Raw genomic sequence first — 25,425 nt, 5'->3', positions numbered from 1 at the left:
AAGGGGATCATGACGTGTCACACATGTCATGTGTCCTTAAGGGGTTAAAGAAAGGTAGATGGCCGGATGCGCATACTTTGTTTGCATACGGAAGAGATGACAGCACTATGAGAAGAAGGCAGGCCAGCAGAGGCAGTTTTGTATTCTGGGAAACCTTAAGTCCTGGAGATTTTGCAGAACATGTACACCTCTTCATGACAATGGTGTTTCCTGATGACAGTGGCCTCTTTAAGCAGGATAATGTACCTTGCCACACTGCAAAAAATGTGAAGGAATGGTTTGAGGAACAGGACAAAGAGTTTAAGGTGTTGCCTTGGCCTCCAAATTCCCCAGATCTCAATACTATTGAGCATATGTGGGATGTTCTGGAACAACCAATTCAATCCATGGAATCCCCACTTCTCACCTTGCAAGGCTTAAAGGATCTGCCGCTAATGTCTTGGTGTCAGATACCACAGGACACGTTCAGTAGTCTTGTGGAGTCCATGTCTCAAAGCATCAGAGCTATTTTGGCAGCACAAGGGGGACCTACACAATATTAGGCACGTGGTTTTAATGTTGTGGCTGATTAGTGTTTACTACCCTCTCATCAGTCTGAGTGTTTTTCCCATCGTATCACTGGGGGGCTGCCAGTCAGGGAATTAAGAGTTTGACATTGCTTCTTCAATGAAAGACACCTGTTTTTTTTATAGTGGTATAAGGTATCTCTCTTTTTTTTCTTCTTCTATATAAAAAATAAATACTTTTTCCAATTTCATTATATTTCCAGCTCAGCTATTTTCGGTGTCTTTTCTTTTTTTTTTATTCATAGATTGATTTCTCAAAACTTAGTCAATAACTTTGATGGAAGAGTTTTTCCGGTGGAAGACACCCATATTCTAAATGATCAGTGTCCATCTTATTTTAAGCTAACGCATATTAAGTTGTACATTCAAGTCTTAATGCGCCAAAACTATTGCAATTCATTATATAATTTTACTTCTTTGCTAAATATTTGTAATGGAAATTGAGAAACTGTTTACCATCTATCCATACACTATACTGAACCTCTGTTTTTTTTAACGTGCATGGTTGAAATTACCGTACAGTAAACCAGAGACTTGCATTTAAGGCATTGTATTGGTTTCTGTATTGCCAAACCTGTAGAGCGTAGCAACTAACTAATTATTCTTAGTCTACATAAATAACTTGCAATATTCCTTTTTTTTTTTTTAGGGATATATTTTCTTTCCCGGGAATTCTAATGGCTGCAGTCCATACTTGGAATCCTAATCAGCCCAACACACATACGATCTCGGAGAATTGACTGAAATTATTGGTATAACACATCAGGTTATATAGGTAACTTGTCATGTCACATTATACCGAATCAGAAAGTATTATGGACATTTGTCAAAGATGACTTATTCTCACTAGACAGACATTACACTTAACTTGGCATTAATAAAAAGAATTAATGTAATCGAATATAACGGCCAACTTGACCGAGTTGCCGGTTATTTATGTTTGTTCCATAAAATATTTACTGAATGGGAAACAGCTGTTAGGAGCAAATTTAGGTGCATGGTTATTTGTGTAAGCAAGTTTAAATAAATTCTAATGTTGTTTTATATGCGAATGGTTATTTTAAGCGGCATTGAGCAGTAAAAGACAAAAGTACAAAGTGACGGGTTGGTTATCCGATTTTATCCTATCACTTTTGAAGGTTCTTTTACAAGTATCTTGATTCATTGCCTGCTGTGTGTATGAAGTTACCATTTAGACAATTTGATTAAGTTTTCAATTTTAAATTGCTGTATTTATTCAGTAAGTGATACATCGTTAATGTGTATAAATGGAAGCGTGGATAGCAAGAAAATAACAAATAGTGTTTCTCATTAAAATAGTCAAATGAAAATAACTTGAACCCTTCGTACCATTGACAAATACTGAGAAATACTATATTTTGGGCAGCTATGATATATTAAGTGTAATATCTCTAGTGCATGCTCAGACCTCTGGATCTTTTTGTCAGTTTTTCTCTAAAAGACACATACAAGACTTAGTGAAAAAAGCCATAGATCTGCTCATTATTCTTTATTTAGCCACATATAATATATATATTTTATATAGGCCTAGATTGTTTTTAGTATTATCATTTGTTTCACAGTGTTAGGCCAGTAACACTTCCCTCTAAACCCCTTCATATCCAACCCAGAGGATGAGGTACTGTAGTATTAGGCTACCATATGATCATTTTTATATAACGTCTAAAATATCTTTTTTTTATTTGGTATTAACAAATCATTTTTATTTATTTTTTTGCAGTTTATTTTCACGAGGTTGTAAACAAGATGAATCGTCCCAAAGCAGCTGCAGTGCGCAGGCCAAGTGCCCAGGCCAAGTCATCAGGTTGGTTTGCCTGCAAGAGAGAGGGACAAACGTTTCACAAGTTTGACCATGGTCAATTGGAACAATATCTTGGTGACAGTATTGTCACATGCTCACCATAAAAGACAAAACACAAATTCCAGGAAAAGTGTTTATATAATAAGGTTCATAATATTTTGCAGTTCACAATCTTTTCTCATGTCTTTTGTATTTTTCTTTTTTTTTTCTTTTTAAATGACATGTAGGTCATCCACCTCCTGGAGATTTTATTGCTTTGGGAACCAAAGGCCAGAGCAGCGAGTCCAAAGCACCAACCAATCTTTTGAAGCCCACATCTTCTGGTTTAACCTCTGAACGGAAGAGAGAGGCTTCCTCAACCTTGTCTTCTACATCAACACTGACTGGGCTCACTAAGCGCCCCAAACTTTCTTCTACTCCACCTCTTAGTGCCTTAGGACGACTGGCGGAAGCTGCTGTAGCAGAGAAACGAGCTATCTCTCCGTCAATAAAAGAACCATCAGTTGTTCCAATTGAAGGTGCCTGTTAAATCCATTGTTTACTTTTCATTGGATTGTTTTGTCTTCATTTGTCTTGCCACCGTTGAACTAACTTATTCCCTAAACAGTCCTCATTTCTTTATCTAGCATTTCAATTCTTGGCCTTGTATATCTTGTTTTCAAGGCTAATGAGAATGTTTCGGTTTATTACATTCATGATTTCTTGTTATTTTACATTTTGTTACAATTTGACAGGGCCGGACTGGGAATTAAAAGCAGCCCTGGAAAAAAAATATTTCCCAGCCCCATAATGCGTCGCGCCAGCATAGTGTGCAAATACAGCGTTAGAAAAGATAAATTAAAATTATTACTCCAACGTGAAAAAAAGCACATATAGGCTTCAAATAAAAGTGCAGATTTATTTTAAGCAGACGTGCCTTTGCATATAACCAATGTTTCAGTCCAACTACCATGACATATTAAGGAAAGCTTGGTAATGGGACTGAAATGGTGAATGTATGTAGGGCACAACTGTAAAAAATGACGGTATCTTGTTTATTTTGAAGTCCTGTGGGTGCGCTCTTCACTTTAAATATGTTATTGTGCTGGAGTATGCACCTAGCAACAAGACTGGGCCAATATCTGCTCATTACATATGGTACATATCAATTACATTTCTCTGTGTATTACGTATATATATATATATATATATATATATATATATATATATATGTGTGCATTAATATATGTATAAATATAATAGGCATAATTATATATATATATATATATAACTAATACACACATTAATATACATGATATATATATATATATATATACACACACAACCAGTGGCGGATCCAGAGCCTGATCTCGGGAGGGGCACTTATAGATTTAAAGAAATAATCCATGCACAATAATCACTACTGCTCTGTGTAGTGGTTATGGTGCCAGGAGTGCCGTGACCCGCTCCCAGAGTAAGTAGTCAAACCGTTTAAGAACAGTTTGACAACTTACCTGGGGTCTGCTGGGATATGGGGCTGTAGTAGGGTATAGGAGCAGTGGTGCAATGTGTGAGGGGTGCAGTTTGTGTGAAAGGTTCAGATTGTAGGGTGTGTGGGGCAATGTGTGTTTGGGTGGCTGTGTGTGTGGGGGGTCTGTGTGTGTGTATGGGGCTAGAGGTCGCAGTGGTGTGAGTGAACTCTAGCCCGTAGCTCCAGCGCTAGAGTTCACTCTCGCGAGAGCTGGAGCATTGCCACTTTAACCGCGGCAACGCTCTGTACTCGCGCAAGAAGCGTTCTAAATGGGGTATTGGTGTGGTCCCTGTTCGGGAGGCGAATGGATTTCCTTTGCGGCAGCCCTCCCGAACGGGGAGCGGGTACAAAACACGAAAATACAAGGGAAACACGTTAAAAGAAAGAGGGAAATCCACGAACAGGCAGTGGCTCTGCCACAACTTGCAATATAAAGTTTTCTATGCATCTTTTCCTGATTTGTGTCAAGGGAATTAGCACATTTAGAAAGTCCCAGGAAGATGAGTTATTTACATTTAAGTGTAGGTAAGTAGCAGTCAGGAACATGTGTAACAAAGAACTAAGTGGTCATTTAGATTAAAGGGCTGCCCTTTGAGTGACTGTTAGGTTATCATTAGCCTAATGACGCTGTTCAGGATTAAGAAATGGGAAATCGTCAAAATTTCAATATGAAATGCAAATTAATAAGTAATAGTATTACTTATAATGTGATTAAACCTTTCTAAGAATAACAATCTGGAAAATGAGTTAGAAGAAAGAAGTTAATTATAGAAAAAAAAATAATATTGAAATTAAATGTATTAATGTAAGAGAATCCCCCCCTTTTCCCTGTCTCTCTCTCCCTCTCTACCATCTCTCTATCCCCCTCTTTCTCCCCTTGTGTCTCACTCTCCCTCCCCCTCTGTCTCTCTCTATTCTCCCACTGTCTCTTTCTTCCCTATCTCTGTTTTATTTCCCCCCCTCCCCTTGTGTCTCTATCTTAACCCCATCCCCTCCATTTACCTGAGAGGAGTCAGAGGGGACCGTCCGCTTTCCACGCTGGTGCCGTCGGGCTGGGTGGCAGCCTCGCCGGTCCGGCGGCACTTCTAATGCTGAGGAGGGAGGAGCATGTCTCTCTACCATGCTCCCTCACGGTTCCTGTGCTGGGAATTGTGGCACCAGCGTGGAAAGCTGCCGGCCCCTCTGAGTGTGCCACCGGACCGGCCACCCGGTGGCACATACCTCTGCAGCCCCCAGGTGCCGCGGCCCACCGGGAAATTTCCCGCTATCCCGGTGGGCCAGTCCGGCCCTGCAATTTGATATAAAAGGGGCTTTCTTTTATTATTCTATTTAATAAAAATGCTGCTCCCTTATGAATGTGAGAAACAATATTTTAATCGGTGTTCCCTCTAAGAACTGTTTTTTGTGTTTTTTTCCTGAGAGGCCCAGCACTGAAAGATTTAGGAATATTTATCTTTCATTTAAAATTTGCATAGCCCTCGTTTTTAGTTAAAGACAAAACATGCTGTCGCTGAAAAACAAAATGCTAGGTCTGTGCCTTTTATTATCTTTTGTTCACAATAATGTCATGGTATTCCGTTCTATTTCCTCTATCTTCTCTTAGTTCCTCCTGCTTCGCTACTGGATGACATAGAGGCTTCAGAATCTGATGGAAATGATGACCGAATTGAAGGTGTTTTGTGTGGGGCAGTGAAGCAGTTAAAAATGAACCGAGCCAAACCAGACCCCACTTTGTACTTAAGCTTGATGTTCCTGGCAAAAATAAAGCCCAATATTTTTGCCACTGAGGGTGTAATCGAGGTGAATACTATTGCCATTTTCCCGTTTTTTTTTTTTTTTTATTGTTTGAGCTATATCAGGGATGGCCTAAGATTGATGCCGATAACTCCAACTACCCATGGCACAGTTATAACAATAAACCATTGTTACAAATTTTCATAATCTGAAGCAGTTTTGTCACTATTTTTGCCTTTGGTTTAATTGCCCTCTGTCTTAAAGACTCCAGCAGTTCAATGCCTTCTTGATACCTATCCCTAGCCGTTCAATTTTAGGGGTCAATCTTTCTCTTTTCCTTTTAGCTGTAATCAAATGTCCGCAGATCTTCTAATCGAACAGACACACAACAAAACCTGTTCTCTATCGGCACAAAGCAAATATGAAGGGCTAGCACTCCACTCAATCTCCAAAGTCTCCTTCCAATTACTTAACAAACGGTAGTAAAAAAAACCAATAAGGAGCCACAACACCGAAGCAGATGACAAAGAGATTTATTCCACCTGCATGGAACCAGAAACATTTCAACCAAACCTCTGGGTCTTTATCAATACTTGAGAAAGACCTTTAAGGTTGGGTTGAAACATTTTCTGTTCCACACAGGTGGAATAAATCTCTTTGTCATTTACTGTGGTGTTGCGTCTCCTTATTTTTTTTTTACTACCGTTTGTGAAGTAATTGTGTTTTATTCTTTCTATCGGCAGTTTGCCTTCTCCACTAACACATCATCACAATGGGGTCTTCTAAATCAAATGGGCATAAACAAAAACCCCAAGTAGAGTCCAAGTGTGCAGGACCATTTCTATAAACCGAGTAATGTTGTTTATGTTTTTAGCAACAACTTAATTCAAATGGAAGTGTTTTGGTATTAAATTGACAATGTCATGTTTCAGGCTCTCTGTAGCTTGCTAAGACGAGATGCCACCATAAACTTCAAAGCCAAAGGAAACAGCCTGGTGTCTGTGTTGGCCTGTAACCTGCTCATGGCAGCATATGAAGAAGATGAGAACTGGCCGGAGATTTTTGTGAAGGTAGGCATAACTTCAGAACTTTATTTTCTCACTGTTTCTAGATGATTGCATTTCATGCAAAATTCTAACTGCATAACTGATAGTAAAAATCTATCAAGAAGCCTGGAAAACGTCTATATTAGATTTGGCGATGTTAAGATGCTAAGCAACAGAAAAAAGGTAAAGAAAGGAAGCTAAAGGTACACTCTTAAAGGGGTTAACCCATAGACTAAAGTGAACAGACAAGAAATGAGTGTCCTAACGATAAAAAGTAACTTTTAATGGTTCTATTAAAATTAGTGAGTCAATGAGGATAAAATATCCAATATATAGGAGTAAATATTCATAGTCCTAAAATACCAATGTACTTATACTGACTGTTAAATATAGGTTTTTAAACCTCTATTTAACAGTCAGTATTAGTACATTGGTATTTTAGGACTATGAATATTTACTCCTATATATTGGATATTTTAAGATGCTAAGCAGTTTCCAGAAAAGTTACATTGATTCTTCTTCTGAGCTGGATCCTTACAGAAAATATACTATTCACGAACAGTTCCTTAATCTTTATTCTCTTTCAATATGTTTCCCCAGTGAATGCTGTTTATTTCCATAATTTGCCTTACTTTACACATTCCTCTTGCAGGTCTACATAGAAGACTCCTTAGGAGAGAGAATCTGGGTAGATAGCCCTCACTGCAAGACTTTTGTTGATAATATCCAGACTGCATTCTGCACTAAAATGCCCCCAAAGAGCATGGTCTTGCATGGAGAGATTGGAAAAACAGGGGGTGACCTCAGTGCCGGTAGGAACTTTGTTATTCTTTAGCCATCCAAACTGTGCACAGACCGGTTATTTATTGCTATAGGTATTTACCACATCATTTAATTCATAAGTATCAGACACGACGGCTGGAATTCTGCCAGAATTAAGAATCTCTCAGGCACATCTATAACATTGTATGCAGCTTTTTAGTTATCGTGAAAACACTGCAGGGTTATACAGAGAGAATTCAATGTGAATTTAAGGTTAAAGTAACTGAACGGAAAATATTCTAAAAGTCAGCTATGCTCCCTGTTCGGCTACTTTGACCATCAATTTTTAATTCACTTTAAATCCTCACTTTAGTAAATAACCCTGTAGTGGTTTTTGACCTGTAAGGATAGGGTTAAAATTTTAACGTTGAATTGTGATGCAAAGTTTACATATGTATTCTCAACCAAACTGGTAACTCTAAGTTGACGGAACACCATGTTTGTATCTATCATGGCAATGCTTTGTCCCTAGGTAATCACTCCAATTATACTGTTTACATATGTAGAAAATGAGCACAGGCTATTTTTGAGGCTACATTTTAAGAGACAGAATCAAAAAGGTTCCAGATCCACCTGGAGTCTTATAGCTGTGTAAAATGTAAATTGTGTCCTGTGGTTTTTATTGCAGGCAGCAGTCCTCACCCCTCCCTGACAGAGGAAGAAGACAGCCAAACTGAGCTTCTGATTGCCGAGGAGAAGTTAAGCCCTGAAGATGAGGGACAGATCATGCCTCGGTACACTGAGTTTGTATTTTGGCTCTTGGAATTTAAAGGAAAACATGAGGATAGCTTTGTGTTTATACACTGTATCTATACTTTATGGAAAAAAATGTCAGCAAATGCATAGATTGAAAGATAGACTTCCCTGAAGATCATATGTGACTTTCCCAAAATGATCACTACCATGAGCTTACAAAGCATACATGTCTGCCGATGGGGTCTATATTTCTTGTTATTTAATCAACAGAAGTGGGGTTATAGTGCGGTGTAAGTGACAGAGAACTTATACCAGCAAGTGGAGCGCTTTAACAGGTGCAGCTTACCAAATGGTTTCTCATTCAATCACAGAGTATACGGTACATATAGAGAAAAATATAAAAAATACAATATAGTGCAGATGGTTTTGGAACAGTAGTGAAATTGTAATCAAAATTGAAGTAGTGGTTTCTAAATGAATGGAACACTCACATTTGAGAGAGCCTGTATATAAGAACACTGGCTCTGTATTTCGGCCTGTGTGCTTATTTTGGGGTAGCACCGCCCGTCTCCTTCGATGCAGGGTGTTTCTCAAAGACAGAAAGAGAGAGAGCAGCCCAATGTGTAGGAGGTGTTTATAAAACACAATATTTTAAGAGATAAATGGTGTGCTCACCTGGTCCTGAGCCTGTGGGTCCCGGCTCTAGGTATATGTGTGTTGTGCCAATTTGAATGGGGATGGCACTACCCCTAGAAAGATATTCTTGGGGTTACCAATAAAGGGAGGACTGTAAAAGGAGGTATTCTTTGATTGATAATCAACAGAAGTGCACGTGAAAGTAAAGGTACTTAATATTAAAGGGACACTCCAGGCACCCAGACCACTTCTGCCCATTGGAGTGGTCTGGGTGCCAACTCCCACTACCCTTAACCCTGCAAGTGTAATTATTTAAGTTTTTATAAACTGAAATAATTTACCTTGCAGGGTTAACTCCTCCTCTAGTGGTTGTCTACTAGACAGCCACTAGAGGGCACTTCTTGGTCTATAGCACAGGTTTTCTGTGCTATAGCGTCGCTGGATGACCTCCAGCGTCGCTAAAATCCCCATAGGAAAGCATTTTCAATGTTTTCCTATGGGGAGGTCTAATGTGCCCGCCCATAATCCTGGTGCCGCGCATGTGCAATCGGTCTCCCCCGCCGGCTGACTTCGGCGTGGGGGGACCCTAAACAACCGCCGAGGGACATTGGCAGTGGTCTCAGGTAAGTCACTGAAGGGGTTTTCACCCCTTCAGCAACATGGAATGGGGGGTGAGAGGGAGAGGGGACCTGCAGTGCCAGGAAAACAATTTGTTTTCCTGGCACTGGAGTGTCCCTTTTAAGGGTATTCGGTATGTTTATTTGTACCTTTACAAATTTTTTTGCTTATTTAAAATGGACACCACCATGATAAATAAGACTTCTGGATTTCAAAGAAGAATTGGTTGTGGCACGTTTTGTGTTTGTCATACCCAGGTACGATGACTTGGCAGAGGGTGTGGAGGAATATGTGCTGGACATGCTGCGTGACCAGCTCAACCGTCGTCAGCCAATGGATAATGTTTCCAGAAATCTCCTTCGCTTGCTTACTGCCACTTGTGGCTACAAGGAGGTGCGGCTCATGGCCGTGCAGAGACTGGAAATGTGGCTGCAGAATCCGAAGGTATGTTTAAAGTTTAGTAGTCACACAGTTATTTTATTTTGTTTGTTTTGATGGCACTACTGACACTAATGATGTTCTCTTTCGCACAGATGTCGGATGCCTATCTTTCACTGTATTATTTAAATTGTAGAAGGGTATTACTGAATGTTCATATCTGGGGCGCAAATAGAACTCTATAGATCAGGTTTGCCCAAAAGATAGACCCCAGATGTTTTCAAACTACAGCTTCCATGATGCTTTGTCATTTCAAAGGCACGCAGAGCATCATGGGAGTTGTAATGCTACAACATCTGGGGACCAGCCTTTTGGGCACCCCTGCCACAGAGGAACTAAATGGACTGTTAATGTTTCTATAGCTATGATACCTTACTGGCCATGTTTTTTTATTTTTTCTCCTTACTTTTCCTTTAATGCCAGCTCACGCGTCCAGCTCAGGATTTGCTAATGTCTGTATGCATGAACTGTAACACTCATGGGTCCGAGGACATGGAAGTGATTTCCAACCTAATTAAGATCAGACTGAAACCAAAGGTTCTACTCAATCACTACATGCTGTGTGTTCGGTAAGCTGCCCCACAAAGCTTTTTCACTACCTGAGTGTAAGATGACATTTTATTAAATCACCCAGGTTGTTATTACTGAATACTACTTTTTACATAATGTTGTCCTTTTTGAAGATTAAAACACATTTAATGTTTTTTTTTTTTTTACACAATAGTGAGATCTTGACAATGTGTTTGTAGTCTGTGTGGCCAGGTCTTTTGGTGAAGCAGTGTAGTATTATCATTCACCTTCCAATTGCCCTGTTTTAGGTTTCCATGGTAATTGCTACATTTGGCCTTTAGACATGTTTTCCCCCTGGATCCAAAAATCACAAAAAAATCACAAAATTCCATTCATTTTTTCCACCACTTCTCCTACTCCTAGTAATGGAAATCTCTAGAGGAGCAGCATCAGTTAGCTATATGATTATGACTCCATATGTTGATTGGAATAATTTCTATTATATAATGACATGTCTTAGTATGGTGATCACAGTCAAGTCAGGTGGTCCATTTAGTTTATAGCTATTGTAAAAGTACAGGCTTTAATTTATCACTTGCATATACCTAAAGACTTCTGTAACCAGAAGGCTATTCCATGTATCTGCATCTTTCTCTAAATCATAACTTTTTGACAGTACACCTAAATTTATTTGAAATGAGTGTCATTTTTTTCTTTTCAGTGAACTGCTGAATGCTCACCGAGATAATCTAGGCACCATGGTGAAGTTTGTGATTTTTAATGAGCTTTCCAATGCCCGGAATCCAAACAACATGCAGATCCTGTACACAGTGTTACAGCACAGCTCTGAGCTGGCACCAAAGGTATATCCTATTTATTTCCTTATAACATCATAAGATGTCAAGGTCCATGTATCAATATATTTGCTGCTCCCACCTCTGTCGGGAACTCCTCTCCCCCTTCTCGCAACTTCCATTCAGTGGATGCTCTGGGGTACCTGGTAGTCTATTGGAGGGAACAAGATGACCACTCATGGTCCAGGTTTTGTTGGTGTACAGAGTTGAGCACCTGACTCCGCTTGGGCTTTTGTAGGTCATGGTTGCACATGGAACCCCTACTGGCATTCCTATTGTTGAACTAAATGGAGTATGTTATGTAACTTGTTTCTCCATCATCCAGTTTTTAGCCATGGTTTTCCAAGACCTCCTTACAAACAAAGACGATTATCTCAGAGCATCTCGGGCGTTACTTCGAGAGATCATCAAACAGACAAAGCACGAGATCAATTTCCAGGCTTTCTGCCTTGGACTAATGCAGGAGAGGAAAGAAGCTCCATTCACAGACATGGAGTTTAAGGTAAAATGTTTTATTTTCGTAAAATTCCTCTCTGATGAACCTTTGATTTCCCCCCTTAGAAGAGTAAATATGATTCCTTTCTTTTGTTTTATGTGTGTGGTAAATAGTTTTTGCTTCAGCTGGGACAGTTTTGCCAGCACACTATTTGTAGGCTTGCTGCTACCTCCTACCCTAACCTTCTGTTTGCTTTTCTAGGAGCGCTTCGTGATGCACATAACTGACCTACTGGCTGTTTCCATGATGTTGGGAATTACAGCTCAGGTGAAGGAGGCTGGCGTTGCGTGGGACAAAGGAGAAAAAAAAAGTATGTTTCTAGTCGAGATGGTCCCTTGCTCAGGATACCTCAACAGACAAGTGTTCTACTGCTGTTTCTAGTTTTTGGGTTCGGTCTTTTATTTATATAGTACTGGCATTTATAAAGCGCCAACATATTCTGCAGCGCTGCACAGTTGGGAAAAAGACAAACACAGAGATAATTAATAGTATAACTGCAGCAGCTGATAACATATGAAGGGAATGAGGAGGTGATTGACTGTGCTTCCATACAGCTGGAGGTTCATCCTATATAGTTAGAAGAAACCAGGATGGGTGGGCAGAACCGAATAACATGAAATGGCTTTCTTGTTGCAGTTGGGGGGGGGGGGGGGAGGTGTGAGGGGAGAAATGGAGCAGGTTAGCCATTTGTTATAAAAAATTAAATATTTGACAACCAAAAATCTAACCGCCAAATTATTAATAACTACATGTAACCGCAAGTACAAAATATTACAGTAGTAAAGTATATGTAACAATAGTAGTATCATTATAGTAAAGTAATAATCCAGTAACAAAATGAAAGATGTCCGGTTGAATATCTTCTGCATCTCAGATCGTACCTTTTAAAGCTGCAGTGTTCCAAATTAAATGGCCTTCTTGTTGCAGGGATGGATGTGGGTTTGGGTCATCACCCCCTTTCTGTCATGTTTTATTCCAGGGTCTGTTCTTTAAGGTTGTCTAAAATATATTTTTTATTCTTCTATAATTAATGGTTGTAAGCTCTGTCATATTGCGAAAGAATGTTTATTAAACTGTAAACTCTGGACACTATTCCTTGTAGAGAATTCTAAACTGTCAAAGCCTGATCAATGACCAGGGTAGCAAAAAGCACAATTGTGGATTGTTGAGATAGGTAGTGCCTTATCACATGGGTAAAATACAGCTTTGTTTGTCTGCTGGATGTATTTATACATTCATGAATTTTTTTATTTAAAGGTTTGGATCTCCTGCGCTCTTTTCAGAACCAGATTGCCGCGATCCAAAGAGATGCAGTGTGGTGGCTTCATACTGTGGTTCCATCGATCAGCAAGTTGTCCCCTAAGGATTATGTGCATTGGTATTTTTTTTTTCTTCAATTTCCTGCAATCTGTTAATAAATGAAGATTCCTTATATTTTTGTAAAAAGTCCTGCGTTTGGCCAGGTTCAAATCCCGACAGTGTTGACTCAGCCCTTCATCCTTCCAAGGTAGATAAAATAGTAAGAACCCCTGGATGATTGGCTATGGTAACATACCCAGGATGTATGTGAAAACCAGAGTAATCTGAATGCACTTTTCCTGGTTAAATACTTTATTAATATTTTCAAAGATATGAGGAAATAGCAGAATTTTCATTTTAACTTGATACTTTCCGATAACACACATCAGAAACATTCCACATTAAACATTACTATTTTTTTTCTTTTTAACACTATATAGATCCGCTTGCCCAATGTGTTTTGTTCTTGTTACTTATACATTTTGCACCCCAATATTGTTCCTTTTTGTACCTTGCAGCCTGCACAAAGTACTCTTTACTGAGCAACCAGAAACATACTACAAATGGGACAACTGGCCACCAGAAAGCGATCGCAAGTATGAACATGTTTTAAAAGACTAAAAGCAAATATGCTGTGCAATTTATATGTAAAGGGAAATTACCATAAAAAACCCACATTATTATCCAATTTTTCTTTTCAATGTTCTCATACCTTGAAATTGTGTGCAACTGTTTGCCTAGAGATTTTATGATGTGGGCAGAATTGGGGCATAATAAAAAAGACACACATGACCACGAAGGGGCAATGCCTGTTTCTTCCTACCCGCATGCTATAGCGCACACTGCTCCAGAGGCCTGCCATCTGGCAATTTTAGTTATTTAAAAAAATTGTGTGAATTTAGTATATAACCATCTTTTTTTTTTTTTTTTATCACAAAATGTAACTTGTTTTTCTGTTTTCTCTCTTCAAACAAGTTTTTTCCTTAGGCTCTGTTCGGAAGTGCCACTCCTAGAGGACACATTGATGCGCATTCTCGTCATTGGCCTATCACGTGATCTTCCACTGGGTCCTGCTGACGCCATGGAACTTGCTGATCACCTGGTGAAGAGAGCAGCTGGCGTGCATGCTGATGGTATGTGGTAAAAATCTGATTGGTTTGTTGGCGAGGAATGCATTCGCTTGCTGTTCATTGTGTTTACCATCTTGCAGAACACAAAAGCTTGAGTAATATAGTAAGTATTAGCATAATAAAATTCCCATCATACGTTGCTAGATTTTGGGTACTTTTTTTATACCATTCGAATTAAAAGAGGGTCTGGGTCCGCCACTCGGATTGTGGACCAACTGTGAAAAATAAAAGGGAGTGCTTACTGTTGAATGATTGGTCACATTTTAAACTGCTGCTTTAGGGTTCTATTGGCTCAGTCCTGTTCTTCAGACAGGAAGGAGGCAATCCTGGATTAAAAGTGCATGACCTGGAGCAGAAAGGTTGTTTAATCTTCCTAAAAAGAAGACAAACCTGCTTGAAAGAGATCACCCCAAATATAAATACGGATTTTTTTTTTTTTTTAATATTTTTTATTTTAATGATTTATTATTTTTATTTTAAGGAGTTTTTTTTTTTTTTTTTGTGAGAAAGGGTGACTAGAAGTGAGTAAAACTCCATACTCCAACTTTCCTTGCTCAAAACACCATAGGTCTCACCTAGAGCCTAACAATCCTCTGCCAATCCCTGAGACTCTGGATGAAACCTGGCAGATTTCCAGAGATAATGTATTTACTGTACTCCGCAATATGCAGTGTATAGGAATACATATAGTGCCTTGGGGTATACACACAATACAAGTAATATGAAATCAAAGAGATATAATCTTAAAGGGACACTATCATCACCAAAATAACTACAGCTTATTGCAGTTGTTCTGGTAAGTATAGTTATTGCCTTCAGGCATTTTAATGAAAACACCGTCTTTTCAGAGAAAAGGCAGTGTTTTACATTGCCCCCTAGGGACACCTCCAGGTGGCCACTCCTCAGAAGGTCATTCAGAGTCTCCACGCTCTGCACGGGGACGCTGAATGTCCTCATAACGATGCATTGATTCAATGCATCTCTAGGAGGAGGTGCTAATTGGCCAAAATGGTGTTTGGCCCCGCCTCCTTGCCGATTCCAGCCAACCGATGCTTGGATTAAAGCATTGGATTGGCTCAAAATCGGCAATTCTGATGTCATCAAGGAGGCGGATTGGGGGCAGTTCCAGCAGTGGCGGTGAGTTTACATCTTAATAAGAAACTGCAAGACCTTCAAAAATGCAAATGTTTGTCCAGAAATCTTATGATGTGGGCAGATGGAACATTGGAACATTAGCAAGCTTCATTGTTTCTTAATTAAACTAGAAAATGCATGTAGGGAGGCAACCTTTAACATAAACTCCAGTGAATTGATACATACCTCTTAATAGAAAATCAGAAAGAACTGTTGTATGACCTATTTTAATAAAATAAGAATCTCTGATAAACAATGGTTACAGTCTCAAAAATGAAGTGGGGGAAAAAAAATGTCCTTTTTTTTTTTTAAATAACCAAATAGAGGTTCACTGAAATCCTTCATTCACTAATATCATAATCGTTTTATGTTCTAGACTTCGATGTGGTTAAAATAGAGCGGATACAGCTTATTGATGCTGTACTAAATCTTTGCACCTACCATCATCCTGAGAATATCCAGCTACCCCCAGGGTAAGCAATGTTTACTTGTTTTTTTTTTTTTTTATTGTAAATGTAAAATAAATTCATGGCGGCATGGTTCTTTTGGTTTCCATTGCTTGGAGTGTGCACATCATGTTCGAAGGCACCTGCTCCACTGACACTGGGAAGAGCCTAATTAACAGAGGTGATTTGCACACATAATTTAGAGTATATTAAAATTGAAGAATGGATAACTGGGCTAATGTTACATTTAAAGCTCATTCTATGGACCCCAATACAAAAATGTATATTTTTTTTGTCTTTATAACTTTGCATTGTTCTTGCTTGATTTAGGTATCAGCCTCCAAATCTTGCCATATCAACGCTCCTCTGGAAAGCATGGCCACTCTTACTTGTTGTTGCTGCATTTAATCCAGAAAACATTGGTAATGATATAATTTACAATTACATTCTATTCATTGTTTTCCTGATGCTCAAACTGGCCCTTTAACTATTCTGTATCAAGATAGTTTGGATTTTAACACAGACTTGGAAAATTAATTTTCCACAGGGGTGTCTGGAGTAATCACGCTAGCAATAACTGGCCCATCACTTTTGTGTGTTGTAAATGGCATGTCACCTGTTGCATTGGGGAGCAAACAGAATCCTCATGCACCCACTGCAATGCATTGTTAATGTATTTTTATGCCGGTTTCCCTATAAGTGAGCAATCTATAATTGGGAACCTCTACGTGTTTTAGGTCTGGCTGCGTGGGATGAATACCCTACCTTGAAGATGTTAATGGAAATGGTGATGACCAAGTAAGTGAAGATTTTGCAGATCTGTTTATTTCAGGGTTACCCAACTAGCACCCTGCAGCTGTTGTAGAAGTACAACTTCCAAAGCAACGTGGGATTTGTAGTTCAGTTTCATCTACCTGTATTTTATGCCCTAATAAGACTTGTTCGGCCCAAAAAAACTAAAACGTGTATTATAATTTAACATTTAACATATACTTGCTCATCACAAGCAGCATGGAAAATAATTTATTTTGTGTTTTATTTTCCTCTCCCTCCAAATCTATCAGTAATTATTCCTATCCACCTTGCACTGTGTCGGACGAAGAAACAAGGACTGAGTTAATCAACCGTGAGCTTCAAATCTCTCAGCGTGAGAAGCAAGAAATTCTAGCATTTGAGAGCCACCTTGCTGCTGCCTCCACCAAGCAAACAATAACTGAGAGTAATAGCTTGCTGCTATCCCAGCTGACCAGCTTGGACGCCCAGTGAGTTTCCAGCTTTGTATATAGTGGATTAATATGTAAGAGAGGTGAACAAATGTTCGATCCCCTGCTATTTGCAGAACTAGAACGCGTATGATGCTTCGCAAGCCTTAGGTTTTTGGCCACTCCTGGTTTGTAGTTTCATGTATGCAACGTTTGAAAGAATATATTATAATAGAGATTGAGACAAATCAATAAAGTCAACACATAGCCGGACTCAAAATGACAAGGCCTAAAGGTACTTGCCACACAAATTTTCTTTGTTTGTTTTTTAATTATGACGCATCCGTATTAACCCAACCTCCCTGCTCTATGTATGTAAGTAACTAGTCACATATCCTAACTACCAGCACAACTTTTAACAGATGCAGGTTCATGTTTATGTACAGAAAGGGTATCAAGGTATTTTCTGTCTGCCCTGTATTTCAGAGGTCCTCCTCGGCGCCCTCCACCTCAGGCCATAGAGCAAATCAAATCCTTGAATCAATCCTTGCATCTTGGTCAGCTCCTGTGCCGCAGCCGTAGTCCTGACTTCCTACTCAACATCATTCAAAGACAGGTGGGTGTTCCCAGAATTCATTGCGCACAGATCAGGGCACTAAATACTGTTCCAACCTCTGTGTAACATTGAGTTTTTACACACTGGATCTGTGGCTGCAATGGGAAATATGAAGCATTCAATGTACCACTATGCTGCAATTATTTTAAAACTGTAGGTTTACATAGACGGAGAACATGGGATCGAGGTTCCTTGCATTCATTATTCCTTATAACTCCTTAATAATCCCACCCATTTAAGTCTCCTTCCACTGCCCCCTACGACAGAGAGTTTCCTTTTTGTTGTATTACAACAGGTGAGGGAAAAGAGCTTTCTAGGTATCCTGCTCAAGGGGGGGTGTGAGGGTTGTCCAGCGGAGCAAGCAGATCTGTAGCTATAGCAGTGGTACTCTTAGAAAAAAAAGTAGAAACACTATCAGCATTCAACCCAGTGTTTCTATCCCTAAATCACCAGGGATGGAGACATTGTAACTCACAATTGCATAACTTATTTCTATTCTACTAGGTCTACAGAGTTTCTTTAAGAATGTAAAACCTATAGGTAGTCACAGTCACAAGAACATGCTTCTGTATTGTACTATACTGTCATACTCAACACTGAAAGTACCTACAGACATTTTTTTATATTGTTGTGTTTTTTTTTGTTTTTTTTGAATACATATTTTATTTATATTGTTTTACAGGCTTCTTCTCAGTCAATGCCCTGGCTTGCTGACTTGGTACAGTCCAGTGAGGGCTCCTTGGACGTGCTGCCTGTGCAGTGCCTGTGTGAGTTCTTGTTGCACGACGCTGCTGATGAATCTGGCGCAGGGGAAGATGATGAGGAAAACGAAAGCAAAGAGCAGAAAGTAAAAAAACATCAGGTATCAGATAATTAACACATTTAAAAATAGCACAGCACTAAGCATGCAATAAAGTAAAAGTTTTTTTTCTCTAAATCTTCCATTAGATACAATAGAAGCAGATGCGCGTTTTTGATTCATTTTGTCTTGAAATTATTGGTTGTAAGAATGTACAAAGTCTGCAAGCTAGAAGTTCTGTCTTTCCTGTTTCAGAGGCTACAGAAACAAAGGCAGCTTCTCAGACGCCTGCAGGATTTACTGCTGGGCCCTAAAGCAGACGAGCAGACGACTTGTGAAGTTCTTGACTACTTCCTGCGCCGTCTCAGTTCTCCCCAAGTCGCTTCCCGTGTGCTTGCAATGAAGGTAAAGATATTTTAATATTCTAATGTTTATGTATAAGTAGGTGGTGTACGACCGTATCCTGCTTTCTATGTATCAAACATAGTTCTGTCACCTTCTTAAAGGGTCATTCTAAGCATCATAGCAATGACGACAAATTATTACAGAGTGTATCGTGCAGAGTATACCCTGCTGTCTATCCTCTCTGAGAGTGGTTTATAACTCCAATGATTTTCTATGGAGAGAGCGAAGCCGCAGGTGGCTCTCTTAATTGCTGCACACAGCTGGGTTCACAAACCAGCTGGCAGCTACGGTATCCCTGACAATCATTTATAATGAAGTCCCAGTCTTTTTATGTGATGAGTTAGTGGGATAAAAAGCTTATCCCATAGACTCCTGCTGAAGAGGGTTTTATGGGATATGATCAGACTCTATAGAACAGAATGATAGACTCCTGATTGGCGCCTATTCCTGGTGGTGATTGAGGGGGAGAGGGGGAGAATATGTCTATTTGTAGCAGCTGTCAGCTTCTCTAAGCTTTGCAGTCAGGATTTGTGAATATGATTTTTAATGTAATTATTTTTGCGTATTTAAGGCATATCTATGTATTTCATGAAAAGTACTGTTTAATTCTCACCCCATTTTTCCCTTTAATCATAAATCAGGAGTCTGAGGAAGAACCATTTTAGCCTGAAACATTTTTTTTTTTTTCATTATTTTTTTTTTTTTATTATGTATGGACAAAATATTTCAAAACATTGACAAGCTCCACCGGCATGTGGTTTACTTTTGAGTGTGGTATGTTAGTCTTTTAGTCAAAGCTTTTTCTGTTTTGTAAAAGTTGTAGATCTGTTTTAAACAAAATGTATGATGTCATGACACCAATCTAATCGTGATTATGTCTTGCAGGGTCTGTCCATGGTGCTTTCGGAAGAAGGGCTGCGTGATGGAGAGGAGAAGGAACAACCCATGAATGAAGACTCTGGGGACTCTGAACTAATGCAGGGCTACCAGTGGCTACTTAGAGATTTGCCCAGTCTTCCACTATTCCACAGTGTTAAAGGAAATACAGCCGCAGCTTTGCAACAGGTATGCACAGAGCATCTTCTAACGGAGCCGGAATTCTGTGTGACGTTCCATTAATGGATGTTTGTATGTAAAACACACTATAGCCTCCTTATATTTGCATAACAACATATTTAAAGATACCTGATCGGATATTCTAAACATGAAGCTGGAATTCATCTGGCAACATTTTTATTGCTATGAATAGGGTGGCTTAAAAGTCGTTGTAGAGTGTTCTTGAAAAACGTTCCTTTTTGATATACTTTAGAAGCAACTCATGCAGCAGTTTCGATGTAAAAATGACACCGGTGTATTTTGGGGGCAGTATTCATATTGCACATATTCAGGAATACATTTTGTTGGTTTTCTGCCATGTTTGTCACAGTGGGCCTCTGCAAATCTGTCCTGTCAGTGTGTGGCTTTTTGTGGCCACCTTTATATTTGTGAAAGTCCAAAAACTGTGAATCCTCAGGGGAAAGGCAGGTCTTTACAGGTGGTCCCCACATGCAGAGCTGACCAGCCTACAACTGACCCTCATAAAAAAGAAAAAATCTCAGGCACTCACTGTGATTGTGTCCAGGCAGGTTTATTTGCAACGTTTCGACCTGTCAAGGTCTTTATCAAGCATAAAGGTCGAAAACGTTGCAATCACAGTGAGTGGAGAGATTTTTTCTTTTTATGCATATTCCGTGTGTATTTTTGCTGACCCATGCTCAGTAGCACCCTGGATTGAAATATTGTGGCTGAGTGCGACCCTATCTTTTTTCCATTACAAATGACCCTCAGTAATCAGTGTAGTGCGGAATTGACAGATCTTCAGCTCGCTGGGGAGAAAATGAAACAAACCGACACAGAAGCAGTATACGTCGAAAGATCTTCTGATTTATTGAGTCTCCATATATTATACAATAATAGTAAACAGCAAGTTGTCTATTTAAGGAGATAAATACGTCCGTATACAGATGGGTTTTCAGCAATAAAAGAAAAACAAGATAAAATACTATCTGTAAGAAATGGCAGGGTACTGGCACCCTTCCCAGAACATGAGAAACAACTAAAACATACATTTAGTAATTTTCCATAGAAAAAAAAAATGGAGGCCATACAATGACGTTTGACTAACAGACTATATACTTTAAATCACATGAAACATAATAGTCAATTACATAATTTCCTAATTTAATGTTGAACCCGTGATTTATTTTTTCGGCAAAAAAAAAAAAGTGAGAAAAAACAGAAACAAAGTACAGATTTTGAGTCATTTAGAATTCTGATGATGTTTGTTGTAATATTGTATTGTATTTTTTTCAGGCAATTCACATGGAGACAGATCTACAGACAATCAGTGCTTATTTAGTATACCTTTCCCAGCATGCTCCAATTGAAGATCAAGGTCAGCACAATGAACTCTCTCTGGTGAGTAGCCTATATGTATATCTACAATAAATCTATTTTCATCAGATACATCTATTGCCTATTTGCTTTGATTTATCTTTTCCATTGCTTTGTGGCATTTTAACCAGCCCTTTAGTACTTAACATGCTAAATTCTGAGTATATCCTTTTGTACTAAAGGTTTTTATTTGTGTTTTTGTCTTGCAGGACGTGGCTCGTCTCACAGTAGAACGTTCCACTCTAATGACCCACCTTTTCTCCAAGATCTCTTACTGCTCAGAATCTAACGCTGTCCTCTCTGCTCTGCTTTCCATCTTCTTTTGCTATGTTAGGCGTATGCGGAAAACCAAAGAAGGGGATGAAGTGTATAGTTGGGTACATACTTTATGCTTTAGTTTTATTTCTCCTTTGCTGTTCTGCTTTTGGGCTGAAGTGCGGTGTCCATTACATGTATTGCTTTCTGATGTTTGACAATTCTCTTGGCCAACACTGGGGCTTGATGTATGTTTGAAGTCCCAGAGACAAAGATTTTTGAGATGTATAATGGTTAACTAATTTTATTTAATTTTACAGTCTGAATCTCAAGATCAGGTTTTTTTACGTTGGACCAGTGGGGAAACTGCCACTATGCACATTCTTGTTGTCCATGCCATGGTCATTCTGTTGACTCTTGGACCTCCTCGTGGTAAGGTTTTCTCTCTCCTTAGAACAAAGTGTCTTGGTGCCTGTCTATGTAGATCATGTTATTTAGCTTATATACATGCTCTTCTCTTCTCTCTCTTTGGCAGGTGAAAATGATTTCTATCCTTTGCTTGACATTTGGTTTCCTGAGAAGAAGCCCCTTCCTACAGCTTTTTTGGTGGACACTTCAGAGGAGGCTTTGCTTCTTCCTGATTGGTTAAAGTTGCGAATGATTCGCTCAGAAGTTCCACGTCTTGTAGATGCTGGTGAGTTTACACTTGCAAGCTGATTTACTGATTCTTAACATGTTTTAAGAATATATTTGGTTTTGTAAAAATTTCTAAATGATGTTATAATTTCCAAGATGACAAAACCTATTTTTAAATATCTTTTTTTCTTTTTTTTCTTCATTTTTCTATTGTTGTTGTTATTATTGTCACATTGAAAGTGTTTATTCCCAGGAATACAAGTTATAAAACATTATATTTTGGAAAATAGAATATTGTAGACAGAGATGTGTGTAACGTATGTGAATTATATTCCAAACTAGCAGCTCTTTATTGAAGCGGGTGCTTCCACAAACCCTGCAGTATCTGTAGGTGATTATTCTGTGTGATGTGTTTTCAGCCTTGCAAGATCTGGAGCCTCAGCAACTGTTGCTTTTCGTCCAGTCTTTTGGGATTCCAGTGTCCAGTATGAGTAAGCTCCTGCAGTACCTGGACCAGGCGGTGTCTCATGAACCCCAGGCCCTGGAGCAGAATATAATGGACAAGAGTAAGTTTGAACCCAAGGTGAAAAGACAAACCTTTTTTGCCTATGCTACTGAACAACATTAGAATACATACTGCATGTTTTGTCATTACACATAGGACATTTTCTGGGTAACTGCATGCTTGTCAATGTTTGATGAATATGATGTTGTGTTGAACAATTGCCGGGTCTTCTGCTCATTTTGTGAGCCACCTGCTCTATAAACCGCAAAATAATTGTGAATTTCTTCCCTATCATTTTATTCCCTTCTATATACCAGTCATGGCCAATAGCTCTCAGGCTCTGGTCTGAATGTATTCTCCCAATATTCAGGTGATCTTCTAAATCAGAAGAGGTTTGAGTCCAAATTACAATTTTCTTTGAATTAAAAGTGGTAATTGCAAAGGACAAAAGAGTAATTTCCACACATTACAAATGTAATTATCAATTCCTCCACTGTTTATATGATGCGATTTTGCAAGTAGGACAATTTTGATGTTGTCTGTTACAGATTATATGGCTCACCTGGTGGAGGTTCAACACGAGAGAGGAGCAACTGGAGGCCAGACCTTCCACACCCTGCTGTCTGCTTCAATATCAAACCGACGAGGTAGTTACTTGTCAATGGATTTTTTTTTTTTTTTTTGATTGGCTGAGATTGAGACACAATAACATTTTCACCCAAGTTCTCACGTACAGGAGCTAATATTAGGAATTGTGTGACTGCAGATATTTGTGGACGTTTTCTCACAATGCGTATCTGCAAAAATGATAATCACAGACTTCTACAGGTTCATGCTTAGAAAAATTAATCTTCATTTTCTTAATCATACTAACTTTACATTCATCAATTTTGTTTTGAGATTTTTTTTAAATTTTTTTTTTCAAGTTTCAACAGTTTTTCGTAATGATTTCATGAATCTCAAGCTACTAGCACTAGATCTAAATAATGGGTATTTTGTGCACTGCCACAGACCACCTTTAATTCCTGTTGTTTTTTTGTGCGAGATCTTCATTAGGACAGTGCTATAAAGTGTGCATGTCATGCTGGAATATCGTAGCATTACTTTATAGACAATACCATTCTATGTACAGTGTGTCCTTACCAAATTGGTAGAAAAGTCAGATGCGTACCTCTCCAATGAGAGTTTGCCTATATGACCTCTGTTAGTACAATCCATAGAACTAACTATGGCCCAGGAATGCCCCAATACAAATAAAATAAATAGCATTCAAAAAGAAAGAGTTGTGGTCAAGAAGTACATGGCAAAGGGTACAAAAGCTCCACTTTCCTAAAACCATGGATGAAGCACTCCCAAAACAAATTCAAATTCCTTTGATTAAGGATCTAGTGACTGAAACGCATTAGGGCATGCTGTTTTTTGTTTTTATCCATTTCCACTGTTTTAGGTGTGCTCCTTGCAGTGTCTTATTCCTTACCTATATGACCTCAGCATACAGATCTAAACTACAAATATTGCCAAATAGTGTGATGCAGTGCACCATAATTTGGGGCATATAAATCCGCCTAGTAACTTTTATCGAGATGACCTCGAGGGATGCGGAAGTCAGTCTACACTATTATACTTTTTTATTCTGTTAGCTGGCAGTCATCACCATCACAAAGCATAAATTACATTTGTATACCGGACTGAGACACTTTTGCGAACGATAAGTCCTCATTATACTATTCAAAATGGGCTTCTTATATCTGTTAATTTTAAGGTTTTTGGTACTGACGTGGCCTAAATCTGAGCTGAGAAATATAGCATTCTTTGCTAGTCACGCAATAAAGCACAGAGACCAGTGCCTTCCACAAGAAATATGTGTTTTGTACCTTTTCTTTATCACCCTGATATTTTTTCCTGTTGCCTTCAATGAATGAAAGTGTGGACTGTCATCAAAGAAAAATGCTTTATTCTGTGTGCTTCTCATTTAGATCGCAAATGACCTTTAATGCGTTGTCTCTACCCTAGCTCTGTTTTTATGAATGCAGAATATAATAGGGTCTCATCTGGATATATATTCATTAACCTCTTCTAAGATCACTTTTTTTCTGAAGCAAAAAGGACACACTGTCTATTGTTCCTGTAAGTTTATTTGTAATTGTCCTATTTATAGTTACATCCCCTCTCATAATATTGTAAAGCGCTACGGAATATGTTGGCGCTATATAAATGGCAATAATAAATAAATAAATGCCCAAAGACTTATTATCCCATAAATCCTGGCACAGCAGGAATTTGTAAACAGACCAGAAGTTTTGTGAAATTTAGATTAGTTATCTTCGTTCTACATATTAAATCTGTAATGTAAATTACCACTCCTAGAGACCTTTACTGTGCTTTATTTTCAAATATTTTTAATTGGAAAAAGTATCTTGCAATGTGCTCTCTGATGATATGTTCTGTGTTATTGAAGCAACACGGCAAATATTGCATGTAAAAAGTGATGGATAAAGAATTTTGGCCCATGGAGCAAAACTGTATTTGATTCCTTATAAACAAAAATTATTAGTTATATGCAATCACACTTGATAATGCAGACATGTAGCTTGCTCATTATCAATGCAGCTGGATTGGGGTCAGTCTATGAGTTCCAAAGTACAGTATAACAGGCAGATAAAAATAAAAAACTGACCTGTATTAATATTCTTACTACCGGTCTGTCGGGTGTCTCGTTCTGGAATGTGCCTTCTTGAGGTTCCACTTTGGTTACTGACAGTGCTGTAGGTATATAAAAGTTGTTTTGGTGCTTGGAATATCTCTACACTGTATAAT

At 38.7% G+C, this 25,425-nt stretch overlaps 1 protein-coding gene across 1 annotated transcript in view; it reads left to right on the top strand.

Annotated features, from left to right (window-relative positions):
• INTS1 (integrator complex subunit 1) overlaps positions 1 to 25,425 on the top strand; it is a 56,929-nt gene that overhangs the window by 1,718 nt on the left and 29,786 nt on the right. The window contains exons 2-30 of the mRNA XM_063430425.1: positions 1,216 to 1,341; positions 2,308 to 2,391; positions 2,616 to 2,906; positions 5,502 to 5,698; positions 6,565 to 6,702; positions 7,331 to 7,490; positions 8,129 to 8,234; positions 9,708 to 9,894; positions 10,312 to 10,457; positions 11,120 to 11,261; positions 11,578 to 11,754; positions 11,950 to 12,058; positions 13,006 to 13,126; positions 13,566 to 13,643; positions 14,023 to 14,180; positions 15,688 to 15,784; positions 16,088 to 16,179; positions 16,495 to 16,555; positions 16,822 to 17,019; positions 17,446 to 17,575; positions 18,258 to 18,437; positions 18,630 to 18,779; positions 19,665 to 19,844; positions 21,132 to 21,236; positions 21,422 to 21,589; positions 21,788 to 21,899; positions 22,003 to 22,161; positions 22,523 to 22,669; positions 23,157 to 23,255. Of these exons, the coding sequence (XP_063286495.1) occupies positions 2,334 to 2,391; positions 2,616 to 2,906; positions 5,502 to 5,698; positions 6,565 to 6,702; positions 7,331 to 7,490; positions 8,129 to 8,234; positions 9,708 to 9,894; positions 10,312 to 10,457; positions 11,120 to 11,261; positions 11,578 to 11,754; positions 11,950 to 12,058; positions 13,006 to 13,126; positions 13,566 to 13,643; positions 14,023 to 14,180; positions 15,688 to 15,784; positions 16,088 to 16,179; positions 16,495 to 16,555; positions 16,822 to 17,019; positions 17,446 to 17,575; positions 18,258 to 18,437; positions 18,630 to 18,779; positions 19,665 to 19,844; positions 21,132 to 21,236; positions 21,422 to 21,589; positions 21,788 to 21,899; positions 22,003 to 22,161; positions 22,523 to 22,669; positions 23,157 to 23,255 (3,946 nt within the window). The 5' untranslated portion in view covers positions 1,216 to 1,341; positions 2,308 to 2,333. The remainder of the gene's footprint in view (positions 1 to 1,215; positions 1,342 to 2,307; positions 2,392 to 2,615; positions 2,907 to 5,501; positions 5,699 to 6,564; positions 6,703 to 7,330; positions 7,491 to 8,128; positions 8,235 to 9,707; positions 9,895 to 10,311; positions 10,458 to 11,119; positions 11,262 to 11,577; positions 11,755 to 11,949; positions 12,059 to 13,005; positions 13,127 to 13,565; positions 13,644 to 14,022; positions 14,181 to 15,687; positions 15,785 to 16,087; positions 16,180 to 16,494; positions 16,556 to 16,821; positions 17,020 to 17,445; positions 17,576 to 18,257; positions 18,438 to 18,629; positions 18,780 to 19,664; positions 19,845 to 21,131; positions 21,237 to 21,421; positions 21,590 to 21,787; positions 21,900 to 22,002; positions 22,162 to 22,522; positions 22,670 to 23,156; positions 23,256 to 25,425) is intronic.

This window comes from Pelobates fuscus, chromosome 8 (assembly GCF_036172605.1).
Source record: "Pelobates fuscus isolate aPelFus1 chromosome 8, aPelFus1.pri, whole genome shotgun sequence".
Classification (NCBI taxonomy): domain Eukaryota; kingdom Metazoa; phylum Chordata; class Amphibia; order Anura; family Pelobatidae; genus Pelobates; species Pelobates fuscus.
The sequence above is the reverse complement of the archived record's forward strand: the minus strand, read 5'-3'. Positions and strand labels throughout refer to the sequence as shown.